Consider the following 20018-nt stretch of genomic DNA (forward strand, 5'->3'; position numbering starts at 1 on the left):
TATGAATGAAATGAGTATGTTCGTAGTAGAGAATGTAGGAGAATCTGTGTATTAATTATTTTGTATGCTGTTTTGTAACTTGCCTAGACTTTAGGCCAGACATGGGCAACTCCGGTCCTCGAGGGCCGGAATCCAATCCGGTTTTCAGGATTTCCCCAATGAATATGCATTGAAAGCAGTACATGCAAATAGATCCCATGCATATTTATTGGGGAAATCCTTAAAACCCGATTGGATTCCAGCCCTCAAGAACTAGAGTTGCCCATGCCTGCTTTAGTACTGTATATAAGTTTTTTAAATAAATAAAACATGTTAGTTTTTGGAATCTGCTTTCTTTGGGACTTCATGTTTGTGAGCATTATTCCAGTTTTGGAAACTCTTGAAATTTTTTTTTGTTTTAATCATAAATGATTTTTTAACTCAATCTTGTAATATAAATCTTATGCTCCAATTTTGTAATTTCTGTGCAAGTTGGTCCAGTTTTCTTTTGTTATCCATCCTTGAATTAATTAGGTAAAAATGGAATATAAAATTTTGTACAACATGAGCATAACATTATTTTCTTTTTTTTTCTTTTAGATATTCCTAGTTCTGTTCCAGAGATGCCAGATGTCCGGAAACCAGTAACAGCGCAGGAGCGGCAGCGAGAGCGGGAGGAGAAGCGGCGTCGGCGTCAGGAACGGGCCAAGGAGCGAGAAAAGAAGCAGAAGGAGAAGGATCTGCGGAAGGCAGAGGGCTTTGGTGGGCTGGTGCTTAGTGAAAGTGACAAGAGTCTCCTTGAGCGTTGGACCAAAATGGTTGATCAGAGCCAAGCACCTGTCTCCTGCCATAGAACTGCTCCAGTACAGAATGGAGATAAGACAGGTGACACCCAGCAAACCCACAACACGCATACCAGAGGCACTCAGATTCCTCCAGAGGAAAATGAGCAAGGCCAGAAACCAGTCTTGCAGCCTAGTGACACATCTACTTCACTGCCACAGCCAGCTAAAGTCCCAGATGCTCCTAGAGCTTTTCTTGGCTTTCCAGATAAAATGGTGAACAAAAATGGTAGTGAACAGAACATCTCTTTGGCTGATATGGTGAAGGAACCAAAATCACCTCTGGGGACAGTAATGCCTGTGGCCCTGTCGCAGTCTGTTTCTCACTCAGGGACGGGGCAAAATCTGGTTCACTATTTCCCACCTGGGTCTTTCCCTCTTGCAGGGGGAACTCCAGTGCTTGTTACAACACCAGCACATCAGAAACTTGTAGCAGCTACCCAGCCCACCATTTGTGCTGACCTGAGGGTTAATTACAGCACCAGCCCAGCTTTTCCATCACACTTTGGTGTGGCTACCTTTAACTCATGGACCAGCATGACCCAGGGTGTTCCAGCGGTGTCTTGTACAGAAAATTGGACAGTCAACAACTCATTATCTCAGCCAGCCCAGCCTGCTGCTGCTGATCCCACAAAGAGCAGTTATGCAGTGCTGCAAGACGGTGATGGAGTATCAGGGAGCAATGTAGTTTCCGGGGTGCTAGGGAACTTTTTACCAAAAGGTGGTCCTGGATTTGTCAACAAAGAGGGGTCACAATTGGAGCAGCCTGTTTTCCTACAGGAGCTGGGCCCCTCACAACTGAAACCTTCCCTGGAACCATCCCAAAACCTAGTTGGGGATTACCCTGTACTACCTGTCACAGGAAAGCCTCCATGCATGGACCTGTCACAGCAAACTGGCCGCATTCCTTCTCCAGTCTCTTCAAATTCTATCTCTCCAGATATTACTCTGGTGACCCACCAGCTATCCAAGTCTCAGGTTCCTGATGCATTATTATTTGGGTAGATAGGAGAGAACATGGATCTTTAGCAAGCATATGTGTTGGATCATCCAGATCTTGAGATTTTACTCTTATTTTTTAATGTCACTTTTGAAAAAGATTCTTATCAAAACCCAATCACCAGAGTCATATACTCAGCAGTAAAAAAAATTTAAAGAGAAAATATTTTCTTTAAAGGCCATAAGAAGCATCATTCAAGATCAACAAACAATTTACACTGAGTCTTTGCCACCAGCTTCCTCATCAGCCAGTTTTCATTATTCAGTATTCCATAATTTTATGTCAGTCATAACAACTTCTCAAAAAATAGAAGTAACAAGACTTATCTTTAGATTAATTCAGGTTGATTCCTAAATGTTGTCTCATAAAGCCATTGCCAACATACATGTTTTGCAATACCCTGCTTCAGGGCATGGCTTCTACAATATAAAGATAAGAAAATATAAATGTCTAACAAACAGACTGCTTAAGTAAAATGTGAAAACATCAACACTCACTTCTGTTACATATACATAGGAGTCCATACTTTAGCTGTTGATTTCTAGAGAATGACACGGTGACAAAATTCATCACCGTTCCCGTCCCCGTGGATAACCGCGGGAAATAATTACATTACATTACATTACATTAGGGATTTCTATTCCGCCATTACCTTGCAGTTCAAGGCGGATTATCCAAGATGTATTACAACAAGAACTCACAAAAAAAAAAAAAAATTGGCCATTTTCAAAAGAGTGAGAAATGGGTAAGGTTATTTGTTTGGGGTAGTTGGCTTTAGTGAGAGGTGGAGTTTGAGACTTGTGGTATTATTTCTTTTTTCAGAGTTTTCTTGAAGAGTATGGTCTTTATTTCTTTTCTAAAAGTCTTGTAGTCGAGGGATGCCGTCAGTAGATTGGTGATTTGGTTGTCTAGTTTGGCTGCTTGAGTGGCCAGGAGGCAATCATATAGTTTTTTCTGTTTGACCTCCTTAATTGGGGGGTATGAGAATGGGGTGTAAGTTTTCCTATGTCTGATTGCGGTGTTGTGGATGAGGCAGTTACTCAGGTAGTTTGGACTGTCTCCGTATAAAGTCTTAAATAGTAGGCAGTAGAATTTAAATTGCATTCTTGCTGGGATCGGAAGCCAGTGCGATTGGAGATATGCTTCTGTAATGTGATCATGTTTCTTTAATGAGTAGATAAGTCTTAGTGCTGTGTTTTGGATAGTTTATAGTTGTTTTGTTATGGTTGTAGGGCATGGAAGGTAGAGGATATTACAGTATTCAAGTAGGCCTAGTATTAAGGACTGAACTATGAGCTGGAATTGAGTTTTCTCGAAGAATTTCCGAACTTGTCTTAAGTTTCTCATGACTAAGAATGACTTTTGTATTGTTTTATTGATTTGCGGATGCATGGTGCAGCATCTGTCGATAGTTATTCCTAGCAGTTTTAGGGTGGTTTGTATAGGGTAGTTGATTGCGTTGATTTCAATGTTGGTTATGGTTGGTATTTTGTTGTTTTCTAGGAGGAGGAATTTCGTTTTATCTGGGTTCAATTTCAGTTTGTGATCCCATGTCATTTTCTAGTGTCTATTTCAACCTCAGTCCTTCTACACCGGCATTCTTCAAAGCAAAGCTTGCGGGTTAGTGGTTGTGGCCATTCATACTCTGATTCTTCCCTCTCTCCTTAAAGAATGACACGAGATGGTTTCCCGCGGTTATCCGCGGGGACGGGAACGGTGATGAATTTTGTCACCGTGTTATTCTCTATTGATTTCCACTAACCTAAAATCTGACTAATCTCTATGATCTTGAACTCCTCTTCTGCAGTGGAGAACAGTTCCCTCTTCAGTTTTTCTTTCTGCGAATACTGAGAGTGTTTTCTGATCTGCTCTGCTTCTTTTTGTTAGGTGTTTTTGCTGTTGGTCTTCAAATTTTTTTTTGCGTGGCTTCAGTGCTCGGAGGTTCCCTTCTTGGCTTACTCCATCGGAGAAAGGATGCAGTCCCAGGTGGACTGCTGCTCCCAGGTTAATCTCATTGAGTACCTGTGGAGCAAGCCTTATGGAGCTCGAGGCCCATTCCACTGTTAGCTGTTCGCCCTCTGATTTAGTCAGAGACTTGAGTGCAGGTTGTAGGGCCCCTGTGTAACAACCCTCTGGGTATCAGGGAGTCAGATGTGAAGTTTCTCCTCTCGTCGCTGTGTGAGGAATATCGGGAGTCAGTGGTCGAGGTCCATCTGACCGGCAGCCAGATTTCCATCGATGATCCAGTTCTGAAATTATCTTTCCCTACATGCTGGCTGCTAGAAGCTGAAAGACACCAGAAGTCACAGGCAGGCTACTAGAAGCTGATAGGCACCAGAAGTCACAGTGAGTACTCCCATTATTGCCTGTAGGGAAAATGAGGGAGGGGGAGGGTTCTGGAAATTTCATTTTTTAAAAGTTTCTGAGGTTAGGATTAAGTCCCCCCCCCCTTCAAAACCCTAAAATCACTATTTTTTTAATTTTTGGATTTGGCTCCAACGGCCCGTTTTTGGTGCAAATTTTCTGATGGTGGCCATCTTGGATTTTTAGCAATGTTTCTTAAACTTCATTTTTCCTGCCTCAGAATCACTTGATTTGCGTAGAGTTCACCTCACGTGGCTGTCCCAGGCCATTCTAGCCCCAAATCCTGCATTTTTTGCAAAGATTTACCAGTTGAGGAACCGTCATGTCCCATGTGTCGCGGGGTGCAAAAGGAAGGGATGGGAGCTTCAGGCTTGGCTCCTATTCAGTCAACCAAGGCCTAGAAATCCTGGGAGATCCGATCTAAGGGGATGAAATCCTGCTCAAAATACCTGAGCAGCGATGAGGCGAAATGCAAGCGAATGGTGGCAGATACATGTCCTTTTTCCAAAGTTGGGTTCCAATTTTATTAGCCTTTTATGGAAAGCCTACTTAACAGGATCAGGAAGCACTGTGCTGCCTGTGGGTGCGCCAGGTCTGCCTCAGGGGGATCCTTCTCCCAAGCAGGCATATCTGCCTCATTCCTTGCCAGCTCCTAGCATCAGTGGTCTTCATCATAAGGCGTATGGGGACAGACTTAAACATCTCAACATTTATACTTTGGAGGAAAGGCGAAAGAGGGGAGATATGATAGCAACGTTTAAATACCTAAGTGGCGTAAATGTGCTTGAGTCGAGTCTCATTTGAAAGGAAGCTCTAGAATGAGAGGGCATAGGATGAAGTTAAGAGGTGATAGATTACTCCTGAGCCTAAGGAAACCCTTTTTTTTACAGAAAGGGTGGTAGATGTATGGAACTGTCTCCTAGAAGAGATGGTGGAGACAGGCTGTGTCTGAATTCAAGAAAGTGTGGGATAGACACATGGAATCTCATAGAGAGGAAGAGATAATAGTTACTGTGAATGGGCAGACTAGATGGGCTATTTGGCCTTTATCTGCCATCTTATTTTTATGTTCTATTACCCTTCGGAGCAAGACTGGGATGATTGGAAGTGGAGAATGACACGGGGACAAATTTTTCCCTTTTGCTGTGGGAAAAATTTTCCTGTCCCGTCCTGGTCAGTTCTTTTCCAGACCCTGCCCCATTCCTGCAAGCTCTGTCCTCAACTGCACAAGCCTCAAACACTTTAAAATCATAAGTGTTTGAAGTGTGCAGTTAAGACTGCGCTTACAGGAATGGGACAGGGACAAAACTTGTGGGGATGGGGTGGGGAAATTTGAGTTCCTCTGGGGATGGGGAAAAATTTGTCCCCTTGTTGTTCTCTAATTGGAAGTCCCTTACCATGCCTTTATTATCGCATGGCTCTTCTGCTTCTTTGGATGATTTGGGATCTCTGACTGGTCCGGTAGCCGGGAGGCAGGAGTGGCGGTGGATCACTGTAATAATCCTTTAGTGTGTCGCCTTTTCAAATCAGCTTTTTTTGACAATCTCTCTACAGCCCTCCAGCTCTCAGTGTTCCGTCACAAGTGACACTAATGTACAAACTTTTTTCTTGCTCATCCAGACATCACCTCCTTAGTCACAGACAATGGAAGTTGCCTGAATGCTCTCTAAAGGTGGCCAGAGCTATGTCTAAGCACTATCCTATAGCTCCAGACTTCCAGCAGCTGTTTGAACAGTTGAAGGTGGACATTGCAGTAACTCAAGTGACCAAGTGAACCTACCTTCCTAGCAAGGGTGGAGTGATGCTGAAAAATGCACAGGACCATAAAATGAATGTCTTTAAAGGACAGATTGAAGTGCTGGCTTTGGGTATCAAAGCTGCAGCAGCTGCCTCCTTCATAGCACGGGTCTGTTATACCAGATTGCGGACTAGTTCCTTCCCCATATGTTTAAGGAAGGAGTGGATTATGTGGCAGATGCTCTTTATGACATCATTAGAGTCCTAAGTAAAGTTTCGGCTTACTCCATTTCTACCTGCCGGGTACTCTAGATGGTCAACGGTCGGGCGACTTGGTTTCCAAGGCCACTCTCAGCAGATTGCTCTTCAAGGGGCAGATGATGTTTGGCAAAGGACTGGATGACCTCAAGGCCAGTGTGGCGGATTGCTTTCCCAAATCCTTCCTGGATAGCAGGAGCAGTTGATCTGCCAGGGCAGCAGTGACAATTTTCATGCCTCTAGGAGATCCACCAATTTTCTTCCAGTTAGCCATTTCAGAGGCCCTTTCAGGGGTTCAGACAGAGATTTGGCAGTTATAGGTGCCCGCATCCTGCGGTCTTCCATGGTGGCTCGGCCCACAAGAAGCAACAATGTCACTAGGACAACAGCCACTGGATCTAATGGCTACAGACAAGATTGTGGAGGCATTTCACTTCTGCAGTCAAAGAGCTGAATGGGGAAGCGCAGGGCTAGACTCCCTAGTTCAGCCCTGGCCCACAGAGCATCTTCTCTGTTTTTCTGCCATGGTAGGTCGGATCATCCGTTGGATAGCAAACCATCAGTTGCTGGTGATTATGGTGGCTCTGGACTGGCTCCACAGGTCTTGGTTGTACATCTGCAGAGAGACAGATGCCTAAAATTGCCAGTTCATCCGGGGCTCCTTAGTCAAGGCTCGGTTCCCATGGAGAATCTGGAACGCTTTGATCTTAGAGCATGGCTCTTGAGTGTATGGCCCTGATTCGGAAGGGCTACTTAAAGGTTGTGGTTATGACTCTCCTTAGGGCAAAGAAGCCTGCAACAGTTGTGGCTTACACCTAAGACCTGGAAGAACGTCTAGTTATGGTGTGCCAAGGAGCAGGTGTATAAGAACATAAAATTACCAAACTGGGACAGACCAAAGGTTAATCAAGCCCAGTATCCTGTTTCCAACAGTAGCCAACCCAGGTCCCAAGTACCTAGCTAGACCCAGGTAGTAAAACAGATTTTATTATGCTTATCCTAGGACTATGCAGTGGATTTCCCCAAGCCATCTCAATAATGGCCAATGAACTAATCTTTTAGGAAATTATCCAAAACTTTGTTAAACCCCACCAAGCTAACTGATTTCACCACATTATCCAGCAACGAATTCCACAGACTAATTACACATTGTATAAGAACATAAGAATTGCCATACTAGGACAGACCGAGAGGGCTCCCAGTCCTGTGATCCTTGCATTCCTGCAAGCAGATCTTGAAAAGGCCCTGGTGGTTTTGTCTCTTAAAGTGCAAGTAACCAGTATCTCATGCTTTTGGGCTTGGAAAGGTTTCTCACCAAAATATCATTTGTTTTTTGAAGGGGGCTCTTAGATTGAGATCCTTGTAATGCAGACTGTTCCCTTCTTGGGACCTCAATGAAGGGCCTGTCCAGTGCTCCATATGAGTCTTCCTGTTGGACCTTTTGATTAAGACAGTGTTTTTGGTTGTCATAGTCTCGGCGAGAAGGAACTCAGAATTACAGGCCCTCTCTTGTAGGGAACCCTTTCCCTGTTTCATGAAGTTAGGTGTTTCTCTGCACACAGTTACATCCTTTCTTCCACTTATTAAATTAGGTCAGTCTATTGGGTTTTCAATTTTTGCCTACATGGATGATCTGCAGCTGGCTCACCCTGCCAACCTAGAAGACCCGGAACACATCTCAGCCATTAATCTGAAACTTGAAAAAATGAGCAACTGGCTAAATTCAAACATGCTTGCTCTCCATATCAATAAAACCAAAGTCTTACATCAATAAAACCAAAGTCTTACATTATCTTGCCCCATAAGACAAGTCTACCTCAATTCAGACCGTCTCATCCATTAAGCTTCATGAGGTTGTCTTAGACAGAAAACTTACATTGCACAACCAAATAAGCTCAGTTGTAAGGAAATGCCTCTATCATTTCCGAATGATAAGATCCCTCGCCACTTTACTCGATCAACTTCATTGAACATTCTCACTCACTCCTTAGTCATATCATGTCTGGATTATGGTATCTCATTATATAAGGGTATCACTAAGAAAGAATTAAGACGCCTCCAAATCATTCAAAACACCGCTGTAAAAATTATCTCAAAAGCATGCAAATACGACCATGTCACCCCTCCCTCTTGATCAAAGCTCACTGGTTTCCCATCGAGCATCGAATCACATATAAAATCATATTGTTGACCTTTGAAACAAAAATTGCCAGTTAACTGGAGTTCATTGACAGACTACTGATCCCTCACACTATTCAACGTGCCTTATGTTCCTCAAATCAAAATCTGTTAACTATCCCCTCATTAAGATACATCAACATTTTAAGTAAACAGTCTTTGTTAGACATAATATTTTCTTGTCTTTATATAGTAGAAGCCATGCCCTGAAGCAGAGTATTGTGAAACATGCACGTTGGCATTACTGCTGAGTATATGACTAGTGATTGGGGTTTGATGAAAATTTGTTAATAACCAGAGCTAAAACTTACCAATTTTTGAAAGAGAGGCATTGAAAAGATCATAATGAAGTACTCCTAGGCAATAGGCTTGTTTTTGAGGAAGGCAGTAGAAAACAGTTACCATATATACTCGAATATAAACCGATCCGAATATAACCGAGGTAACCTTTTCCCCCTAAAAAAAGAAGGAAAAAAAAAAAAATTAAAAAAAAAAAAAAAAAAAAAGGTTGACTCGAATATAAACCGAGGTTAGAAATCTGGGTACATGAGCATCATTTGTCAGGGATCATGCCATAAGTAATTGCTAATTTTTCAGTTCGGGCTGTTTAAATGTCCAAAAAGCTGAAAGAGAGCCGACAAATATTTTCCAACTTGGGGCCTCAACACCAACCAAAGTTTCTGGATTTCTGTCTCCACCAGAACACCTGGGCTCAGTCACATATGCAGAAAACGGGAAACCCCCCCCCCCCATAAAACCCTTTTCAAATACAAGCCCACAAACTAAAAGAACTATTGTACACCAAGGAAACCCTAGTATACCAGACTCTGCACACAGAACATCACAAGAGAACTAAAAAGAAATGCATTTCTTCCTGAACAGTCCAAAATATAAAAACAACATGTAAATTTTCTACATCCTTCTTTGACACTGATTTTCATGTTCAGTTTTCTTCTATTTTTCTGCTTTCATCTCACCATCTCTTCCCCTTCTCTCCGTCCATGTGGCCCATCTCTTCCACTTTTCCATCCATGTGCCACCATCTCCTTCCTCTCCCCTCCAACTATGTGCCCCCGTTCCTCTTCTCTCTGCCCCCCCATCAGCAGCGGCAGTCTTTACAGCTGGCTGCTCTTGCCAGCATCGGGCCTTCATCTCCTGCCTTCACAAAAATAGGAAGTAGGCAGGACTAGCAGAGAGGAAGGTCTGAAGCTGGCGAGAACAGCCAGCTGTGAAGGCTGCTGTCCACTGCAAGAAAGAAGATTCTATGGGCTGCCACAGCCCCCCCCCCAGAACTGCGACTGCTCTTCTTACCTGCTGTCGTCCTCTCCTCCATGGCGGGTCCCGACTCCAGACTGGCTTCGGTGTCGTTGACTCAACAAATAGTACACTGTCTGCACATGAGGTGGGCGGGACAAGGGTAAAAAGGTTGAGGAGAGTGGAGGATCCAGCTTCGTGCACAGCATGCGCCAATCAGGTGACTTGGCATATGCTGTGCGGGTCTCCGCTTAGTTGACATGCTGCAGTGGTGTCCGGAGCTGATCTTTAATTTTTGGGTTGCAGCCAACCGCCGCTGGGCCCCCCCCCCCTCCCCAAATGGCAAAACCCAGACAAAGAAGATAAAAAGAAAAATCTGCCTGGACTTTCTGACCAAGTGCCAAAAAGAGGACATGTGCTGGTCATCGGAGGGGGGTAGAGATGCAGTTCCGGTCATTGGGGGAGGGTGGAGGATAGCAGTGACTGTCATCGAGGGAAGGGGGTGGTGGAAGATAACAGCGTTGTTCATCGGGTGGGGAGGGGAGGAAAAAAGCACCATCATTGAAAGGTGACTCAAATATAAACCGAGACCCCCATTTTTGGGCCTTTTTTGGCCCCAAAATCTCAATTTATATTCAAGTATATACGGTAAGAAGGCATTTGGAGATAACTTTGACACTTCACTGTTGCAGGTTCAGTCTGGATGGAGAAATTGGACAGAAATTTTGGTCTGAATTTCAGGTTTGGTCTTTTCTAGGTGGAGGACCTGTTGCCCCCTGTCTTCTCAGTCACCCCCAAAGGAAGTGGAGCTGGCTACGGGGTGGGGTTTGACCTGGAGGAATTTCTGAATCAGTCTTTTGAAATGGGGGAGAGTCGGGAGAGGTAAGTGAGAAATTAAGGGCAGAGACATAGAAGGATTTGCTTTTAATCACCCTCTCAATTGGTGTCTTCTCTATTTTCCTGTTTTCTAGTAGCCTGAGTTTTCACACATGGCCTTTGTTCACACGTTCCAACTTAATCATCATTATAAACTTGAGGGATTGCCATAAGAATCGTGGTGACTACATTGCCCCTGATATATTGAGTATCTGAGTTATGAACAGTTAAACTGCAGTACCCAGTGATACTGCTTAGCAAGAGTAGATGAAGAGAGGCCTCTTCACATTTCCTTTTGTACAGTGCATAATATAGCAGAAGTAAATTCTCAGAATTGACATGTTTCAATTACTAAACTGAAAATAAAATCATTTTTCTTACTTTTGTTGTCTTTATTTTTCTGATCATTTTATTTCCTGTCTATGGTTCTGCTTTTCTCTTTGTGTGCTCTGAACTCTGTTTCCAGGTCCTCTTGTCCATTCACTATTTCTTTTCTCTTCTCCTTTTGACTTCATTCCCTGCCAATATCCATCTTTCATATCCAACCCTGACAACCGGTGAAGAACTGTTTAAAGTTATTTTTAAAAGACAGTTCAACTGACATTGGAAGCAGCCCAAGGAAATCCAGCAGCTGCAGGGGGGTGGGGGAAGTGAGCTGGTATGGGAGCTAAGCTCCGCCTCCTGACAACTGGTGAAGAGTGGCACCTATTTAAGGCGATGTGCCTAGTGGCATGCTGCCGCTCGGTGTGATGCATAAGGGTGCCCTTCATAACGTATAGCTCTTTTGCACAATGACTGAGTGCAACAAAGAGCTATAGGATAAATTAAGGTAATACTCACTATGCACTTCATTCTGGATTGTTCTCACAATTATACTATGGCTAGAACGCACCCTTACTGCTGCTACCACCTCAGCTGTATGTTACCCCACTTACTGCTCACATAGTAGTAGTAGCAGCAGCATATGATGATAATATATGGAGTAAATTAGTTGGGTTGAATACTGTTTATTAGATTATTACAGTGTTTGGTAGTATATAAATTTTAAGTTACACACAAGGCATTACTATGATAAAGACAGAAGTAAGTGAAGTAGGTTCTCTAGGTCAATGCATTCAAACATAGGTAGAGCATTGGAATGGTTTTAGGAAGACCAATTTCAGGAGAGAGCAGAAAGAGAGGGGTGGAGACACAGATGTAGAATGGAGAGGAGACCTACTCAACAAAAGATGTAAATGGAGGGGAAACACAAGATGTAGAATGGAGGGGAGACCTACTCAAAACAAGATGTACAATGGAGGGGAGACCTACTCAACACAAGATGTACAATGGAGGGGAGATCTACTCAACACAAGAGCCATGACCAAGAAGGGAACTCTGATTGCGGACTTAATTGAAGAACACAAATTGGATTTTTTATTGATAATGGAATCCTGGTTTTCACATAATAGTGGGGTTGTTATGAGTGAAGCATGCCCACCAGACTATCACATTATGTTTCAGACTAGAATAGGTAAAAAGAGGTGGGGATGTACTGTAGCAGTAATATACAAATTGAGCCTGGGATTCAGGCAAAAAGAAACTAGCCAACTAATAGGAGCAGATTGTTTACTTTTCAGAGTAGGAAACTCAAATGAAAATGATAGGAGGTTTGCGATAAAAGACGTATGCGGAGAGACTAGAAGCCCTGAATATGTATACCTTAGAAGAAAGGAGGGACAGGGAAGATATGATTCAGACGTTCCAATACTTGAAAGGTATTAACGTAGAACAAAATCTTTTCCAGAGAAAGGAAAATAGTAAAACCAGAGGACATAATTTGAGGTTGAGGGTGGGAGACTCGAGCAATGTAAGGAAAATCTTCTTTACAGAGAGGGTGGTGGATGCCTGGAATGCACTCCTGAGAGAGATGGTAGAGAGGAAAACTGTGACAGAGTTAAAAAAAGCATGGGATGAACACAGAGGATCTAGAATCAGAAAATAATAGTAAATATTGAAGAACTAAGGCCAGTACTGGGCAGACTTGCACGGTCTGTCTCTCTATATGGCTGTTTGGGGGAGGATGGGCTGGGGAGGACTTAAGTGGCTGGGAGGGTGTAGATTAATGGTCTCAAACTTGCGGCCCGCCAGTAAAATAAAAGTTTCTTGATCTTCATCTGTTCGCCTTCCCCTCCCTATGTCATCTCAAAAGATTCCTTGACAAAACCTTTGCCTTCCAGGCGGCTAAGCTAAACCCATGGCTAGCCCAAATTGTGCTCGAAGCCCCCACCTACCTCGACTTCAGAAAATTACTCAAAACTCGTCTATTCCACGAACAGGACCCTTAATACCCCCCTCCTACCCCCTCACACTGTTTCTTCCCCTCCCCCAACCCCTTACGATTCTCTCTCTCCCTCTCCTTTTAACCTCAACCACATCGTTGTCTGTAACTTGATAAACTGATGTGAATCCGCTTGTAAGCTCGGATCTTTGTTTAATTGATGTGAACCGCCTAGAACTCCCTGGGTATGGCAGTATACAAGAATAAAGTTATTATTATTATTATATGTCTCTTTAGCTATAAATGACAATATTATTATTAAGACTTAGCCAAAAAGGAAAGATTTATAAACTATAAAGAGTTTTACCTCATGCAAAATTGTCATTTCTTTAATAAGACATTAACTATATTTTTCTGAGGCCCTCCAAGTACCTACAAATCCAAAATGTGGCTCTGCAAAGGGTTTGAGTTTGAGACCACTGGTGTAGATGGACTGGAGTGAGCTTTGACGGAGATTTCAGTAGTTGGAACCTAAGAACAGTACTGGGCAGAGCTTTAGATCCTTGCCCAGAAATAGCTAAGCAGAAGAAGAAGAACCCCCCCAAAAACAAATTTTTAGATTGAATCAAGTTGGGCAGACTAGATGGACCATTTGGGTCTTTATCTGCCGTCATCTACTCTGTTTATGTTTTATATGTAATTCCCGACCTAGACACCAAAGGTTGGCATAACATCATGAACCTCATTGCTGAAGTTAACCTAAAATTCTCCTCTTTCTGGGTCTTCGGTGATTTTAATTTACATATAGATAATCTAACATGCCAAAAAGCTCAACAGACATTACAACGAATGGAAGGCCTAGGTCTGCACTAAATTGTGAAGGATATAACGCACTTTAAAGACATACTTTAGAAGTACTGTTTGGCAGAGAGGAAGATTTAAGGGACTGTAATCCCACCTCTATGAAAGTGCTATGAACAGATCACCACTTAATAAACTTTAGGATAGACAACCAGAAGGTAGGAAACGGTTAAAAAAGTCTGGAATAAAACCAAAAGTAGGGAGAGGATTCATTGATAGCACCAAGTTCAAAAACAGAATGGAAACACATCTCAGTGAAGTAAAACCAGCAATCACAGACCTCACAGAATGGGTAAGACTCTGAGATGAGACACTGGACAATAGTCGAGAGGAGATTGCCCCATTAAAATTGCTGAAATCTAACAAGAGAAAATATAGTTTCATCCCATCAGAGGAAGTCATGAGACTAAAAAGAGAGTAAAGGAAACGTGAAAGAAAATGGAGAAAATCAGATGACAATGAGGAAGTTAGGAAAACCTGGATTAGAGTCAACGGAATTTACATCAAAAAGATGAGAGGAAAAAAGAAAATTCCTGTCTAAAAAGATCGTTGAAACTGGGAATTCCACAAAAACACTGGGGGTTACTGGGAGAAAAACAGAAAGAAACTACCATCAAATGCAACCTAACTAGTAAAGATTTCAGCAATTTTTTCAGAGAGAAATTTAAGAAAATCAGTCAGACAACAGCATAATTAACAACATATCAACGGACGTATGAGGGAAACAGGAGACTCAATGGAAGAATGGGTGAATTCGAATCCAAGTAAAGAAACTTCTGAGAATAGTGAAATCTGGCCCACTGTCCCTCAACCCATGCCCAATATACCTGATGAGAGATCTTGAGGGCCTGGAACTAACTTACCTTATAGATATTTTAAACAAATCATTACAGTCTGAAGAAGTTCCACTTAAATGGAAACTCACAGTCATCATACCCGAAGACAAAATGGCCTGAAAACAAATATCAGACTTCTTAGAAAACACATCAAATCTAGACCAAGCCCAATCAGGGTTCAGAAGATACCCAAGTACAGAGAGAGTATTAGTAGCAGTACAAGACTCAGTCCTTAAGTACCAGGCTAAAGGAGAAGATGTTTTATTAGGGCTTCGAGACCTCTCAGCAGCTATGACCTAGTACAATATGAATGGCTATGATCAAGATGCATTGAATTGGGCCTTAAAGAAAAAGTCTTGACATCGATAGAGGCTTTTCTTTCCAAAAGACTAATGAGAGTTGAATGGCAGGGAGGTACGAGAAACTAGAAGGAAATAGACATAGGAGTACCACAGTGGATCAGCTATGTCTCCAATACTGTTCAACATATTCCTCCAACCATTGGGAAAATTAATCAAAGAACTGGGTTGGGAATGCTACATCTATGCAGATGATGTTCAATTAATCATCCCACTAAAGAAACGAGATGTGAAGATTAAACTAAGGATTAAGACGGTCCTGGAAAAGATCTTCAGTTGGTTCCATATAAATGGTCTAGTTGCCAACAAGGAAATAACTGAACTACTTCTGATTAACAGATGGGGAGGGAACTGCCCAAGATATCAACTAACGCTGAATGGAAATAACATAAAGTCATCCACGGAGAGTGTGAGAAACCTAGGGGTATGGCTGAACCAAAACTTAGACATGTCAATACAAATTCAATGCATTGTGAAAAATGCTTATGGAAAACTCTACTGGGTCAGAGGACTAAAACCATATCTGAACTATCAAGCAATGTCCAATGTAATAATCTCTGGTAGAGAATGACATGGGGAAAAAATTTGTCCCCGTCATCACCCCATCCCCGTGACCACCGTCCCTGTCACTGCCCCATCTTTATGACCACTGTCCCAGTCCCCGCGACCTCTGTCTCTGCAGAAATATTTAGCTTATTCCTTCCTTATAAATCAAAGTTCTGGCTGCTGAACTAGAGAAAGAGATGTTCAGCTGGCAGGGCTTTGTTTATAAATATTTATCAATTCAACTAATATACTACTTTATCCTAAAGCAAAGAAAAGAAATAGAAATTTTTTTTTCTACCTTTGTTGTCTGGTTTCTGCTTTCCTCATCTTCTCTTCATTCAATTCCTTCCATCCACTGTCTGCCTTCTCTCTGCGTCTACAATTTGCTCTGTTACTGTGCCTCTCCCTTCCAACTCTCCCTCCACCCCACCTAATTGGTCAGGCACCCATCTTCTTCCTTCCACTCCCCCCATAGTCTGGCATCTGTCTTCTTCCCTTCTAGTGTTATCTCCCCATTCTCTGTTCCCCATTTCCCTTCCATCACCTTCTTCCCACTCTCTGTTCCCCATTTCCCTTCAACGTCTTCTCCCCATTTCACTTCAGTGTCTGTTCCTTTCCACCACCACCCTTCCCTCTCGCCACCCCCCTTCAGCGTCTGTTCCTTTCCACTGCCCTTCAGCATCCCTCGCACAATCCGAGCATCTCCCTTCCTCTTACCTTCATGGTGCGTTTTACTTTACAATGTAATTTGTTCAAGCCGCTGGAGCCTGCCTGAAGTCACGTTCATCTGCGAGCGGAAGCTTCTTCTCTGATGCGGCTGGTGGGTAGGTAGAAAGGAGGGAGGGGGCTGTGCATGTTTGGTGACCGCACATGACCCTTTACTGCGGAGATAAGGCCATTCACAGCTCCATGGGGCGGTGGATGGCCTTGTACCCACAGTGAGCACTTCCCCCTCCCCACACACACACACCGTTTCGGCGGACTAGCCCTAATCCCTGGTACTCTCTATTTTGGACTACTGCAATGCAATCCTGCTAGAACTGTACATGATCAAACAGATAGTATAGAATGCAGCAGCAAGATTTCAAAACATACAAATGCAACTCCCTATTTTCACCCCTCACAATTCAGCATTACACCTTTAAGATCTGTCTCTCCTTCCACCATCCAGTATCACTATGTTATACCATCACCAGCATTGCCCTATCTCTTTCCTGCCCTAACTACCCCTATTGTCTGCATTGCCACATCTCTTCCTGCCTCCCCTGTATTCTACATTGCACCATCTTGTCTCCTCCCCCTCCTGCTGGCTCACACATTTTATGTGATTTCAAGCTCCTGCACGACTGCTGCTTGTTTTCACCTTGGCTGAATGGGGAGCAGAAGCAAGCAAAAGGCAGGTGCAGGAACATTCCCCTCTGTATGCTGCTGATGATGAATTTTTCAGGCCCATAAACAGGACGTTACAATCCTGATGTAACTTCCTATTTTGGGGTCTGGCAGAGCCAATGGCAGCATGCAGAGGGGTACCAAAGGCTGAGTGGAATTGTCCAGATCAGAATAATGTGCACTAATGAAAATGTCCTCCAATGCATCTGAAAATATAGGCATCTTTATTCATCCTGTAGAAGCTTGTGAATAAAGATGCCTATATTTTCAGATGAATAAAAATTCCTATATTTTCAAATGCATTGGAGGACACTCATTAGTGCACATCATTCTGATCTGGACAATTCCACTCAGCCTTTGGTACATTTGTGTTTATGGTTTTGTTTTTTCCCCTGTTTTTGCCTTAGCATACAGAGGGGAACATCTCTGTCTTTTGCTTGTTGCTCCTGATTCAGCTGTGGTGAAAAACAAGCAACAGACTGGCACAGGAGCTTGAAATCAAATCAAATATGTGAGCCAGTGGACAGGGTCAGTGTTAGACATGCTGGAACCCAGGGCAGAAATTAAGGAGGGAGCCCCCAATTCCTCTCCTTCAATTGCCCCAAATGCACTCCCATCCTGCATCTTTCCCTCCCCCTTCCAGGTCCACCAAATGCCTTCCCATCCAGAATATCTTTCTCTTCCCCCTCTCCTTCCCCTGTGGACCAGAATGTCCTTTCCTTCCCTCCACCCCAGACTGAAGCACCACCTTACCTTTTCAAATATATTTTTAGATTTGGAAGGGGGTCGCCAGAATGGTAGTGATCCTCCGGCATTGCCCACAGCTGTTCTTCTGCCATGCCCACCCAAGTGGAAATGGGAAGTTGTGTCGGAAGGGGGGAGGCGAGGCAGTGCTAGAGGATCACTGCCACGCCTACAACCCCCCTACCAAATCCAAGAATGTATTTTAAAAGGTGGAGGTTTTTGGACTGGGGTGAGGAGAAGGAAAGTACATTGTGTCCTACAGGGGCCCCATGGAACTGTTGGGCCCAGGGCAACTGCCTTGTTTGCCCTCCCCACCCCCAATAGCCCCAGATACGACCCTGCCAGCAGGAGTGGCATCATTCTCCCAACCAGCATCCATTCGGTATTGCTCATTTTAGAATATGGGGGAGGGACAGAGCAATGCTGAATGGATGCTGGTGGGAGAATGATGCATTAATTGCATTTTAAAAATGTTTAATGCAGTTAAACATGAAATGCATTAATCCATTTTTTATTGCATTCAATGTATAACCCTATATAGAACCCTTTACAGTTGTGTAATGCCTTTTTAATTAAAGTTGCCAAACAGATATTCCAAATTATGTTATGTTGATTGTAGGAGGATTCTGCAGGGTATGCTGTGAGGTCTGCAGTGTGTCTTTATATATATATATATATATATATATATATATATATATATATATATATATATATATATATATATATATATATATATATATATATATAGTGGGTTCACGGACCTGATTGAAATCAGGGCAGTCTGTGGGTCAAGAAATTTGAATTTTTGGTGGAAAAGTTTGTTGGGCTGACCTGATTGAGAATAGGGAAGTCTGTTGGTCATGAATTTGAATTTTGGCAGGAAAGTTCATTGGAAATCCAGGATGATTGTCAGAAGAGTCTGGGACTTGTGAGATAGAGGGAAAAGGCGTTTGTCCTTGGCCCCAGTCCTTTTTGCATTAAGTTCCCCCCATCTCACAAGTCCCAGCCTCTTTTCTGACAATCATCCTGATTTCCAACAAACTTTCCCGCCAAAATTCAAATTCATGACCAACAGACTTCTCTGTTCTCAATCAAGTCAGCCCAACAAACTTTCCCGCCAAGAATTCAAATTTCTTGACCCACAGACTGCCCTGTTCTTAATCAGATCCATGAATCTACTATATATATATATATATAAAGACACACTGCAGATCTCGCAGCATACCCTGAAGAAAGCCACAGCATGATGGCTGAAACGTCGTTTTTTTCTACACAGACACAGTGAGACCCGGAAACCTGCTGCAATTATGTTGCCAGCCACAGAAGGCTAAGAGAACTTATGTTAATCACATTTTCTATTCCGTCTTTAGCTATTCAATTCAAGGTCAGATTACATTAGATAATGACATGGGGAAAAATTGTCCCCATCCCTGCAAGCTCGGTTTCGCTGGAAGTTAGATTGGAAGGAAGGACTCAGTCGGAGGAAGGTCCTGTAGCAGGCCTGCGACATTGCCTCTTTGTCGATAAAGCTTTAAGAGGCTGGTAGGTCCTGAGTGGGAGACACAAAGGGGCCAACCCAGTAGGGGAGTTGCAGGTGGGTTGGGGTTTTTTTTTTGCCGTTTGAAGGGAAGGATGGAGGGGGGCTGTTAGACCTGCGATAGGAAGAGAAGGAGGGGCGGGCTGTTGGACCCACAATCACGAGGGGGGGCTTCTGGACCCATGATCGCGAGGGGGGTGCTGCTGGCCAGGAGGGATGGGGAGGGAGGCAACCCACTGCAGTCATCAGCGGAATGGTGAAAAGCCTTTTGCTGAACCCGCAGCAACGGCTACATTTTTTCCCCGTTCCTGCAGGTTTGCCACGGGAAACAGTCACCCTGTCGTTCTCTAGATTACATTACAAGAGGTTGAGTCAGTTACCCAGGAAGTTACAATGGTCAGATGGACACAAACATTCAGTAGGATTGCTAGTGCAGATAGATCATTGCAACTATTAATATATTTAGGCCATAGTTTCAAATACTTAGTTACAAGTACAAGTAGGTCATTGTTGGCTCTTTGTTTTGTCCCAGAAGTTGCATTAGACAGTTTAGGAATAGGCTTTTACAATTCCCATTCCAGTTACTTCAGATTTGGCTCCCCATCTTGGTAGAGAAATGATTTTAAAAGTTTTCTGAATCTAAGGGAGTGGTCACAAGATTGTAGTATAAATGGTAGTTGGTTCCAGCATTTTGCTAATTGATATTGGATGGATAATGTAAATTGTCAGGTAGACTTTATATTGTTACATGCTGGGAGTCAGTTAAAAATAGCAACAAAATAGGGGGAGAGAGTTTGAAAGAAGGAAATACAGTAAAACCTTGGTTTGCGAGCATTATTCGATCCAGAAGCATGCTTGCAATCCAAATCACTCGTATATCAAGCAAATTTCCCCATATGAATTAATGGAAACTCAGACAATTCATTCCACAACCCAAAAACTTTAATACAAAATACTGTATGCACTTGTATTGCAAGACCTCGCTCGTTTAGAACAGT

At 43.1% G+C, this 20018-nt stretch overlaps 1 protein-coding gene across 5 annotated transcripts in view; it reads left to right on the forward strand.

The window, feature by feature from the left end:
- MAPK7 (mitogen-activated protein kinase 7) overlaps nucleotides 1–20018 on the forward strand; it is a 202273-nt gene that overhangs the window by 145989 nt on the left and 36266 nt on the right. For all 5 annotated transcript variants that reach the window (XM_033946219.1, XM_033946216.1, XM_033946217.1 and 2 more), the window contains 2 exons: nucleotides 580–1799; nucleotides 10370–10494. In XM_033946219.1, the coding sequence (XP_033802110.1) occupies nucleotides 580–1799; nucleotides 10370–10494 (1345 nt within the window). The remainder of the gene's footprint in view (nucleotides 1–579; nucleotides 1800–10369; nucleotides 10495–20018) is intronic.

Source organism: Geotrypetes seraphini, chromosome 5 (assembly GCF_902459505.1).
Source record: "Geotrypetes seraphini chromosome 5, aGeoSer1.1, whole genome shotgun sequence".
Classification (NCBI taxonomy): domain Eukaryota; kingdom Metazoa; phylum Chordata; class Amphibia; order Gymnophiona; family Dermophiidae; genus Geotrypetes; species Geotrypetes seraphini.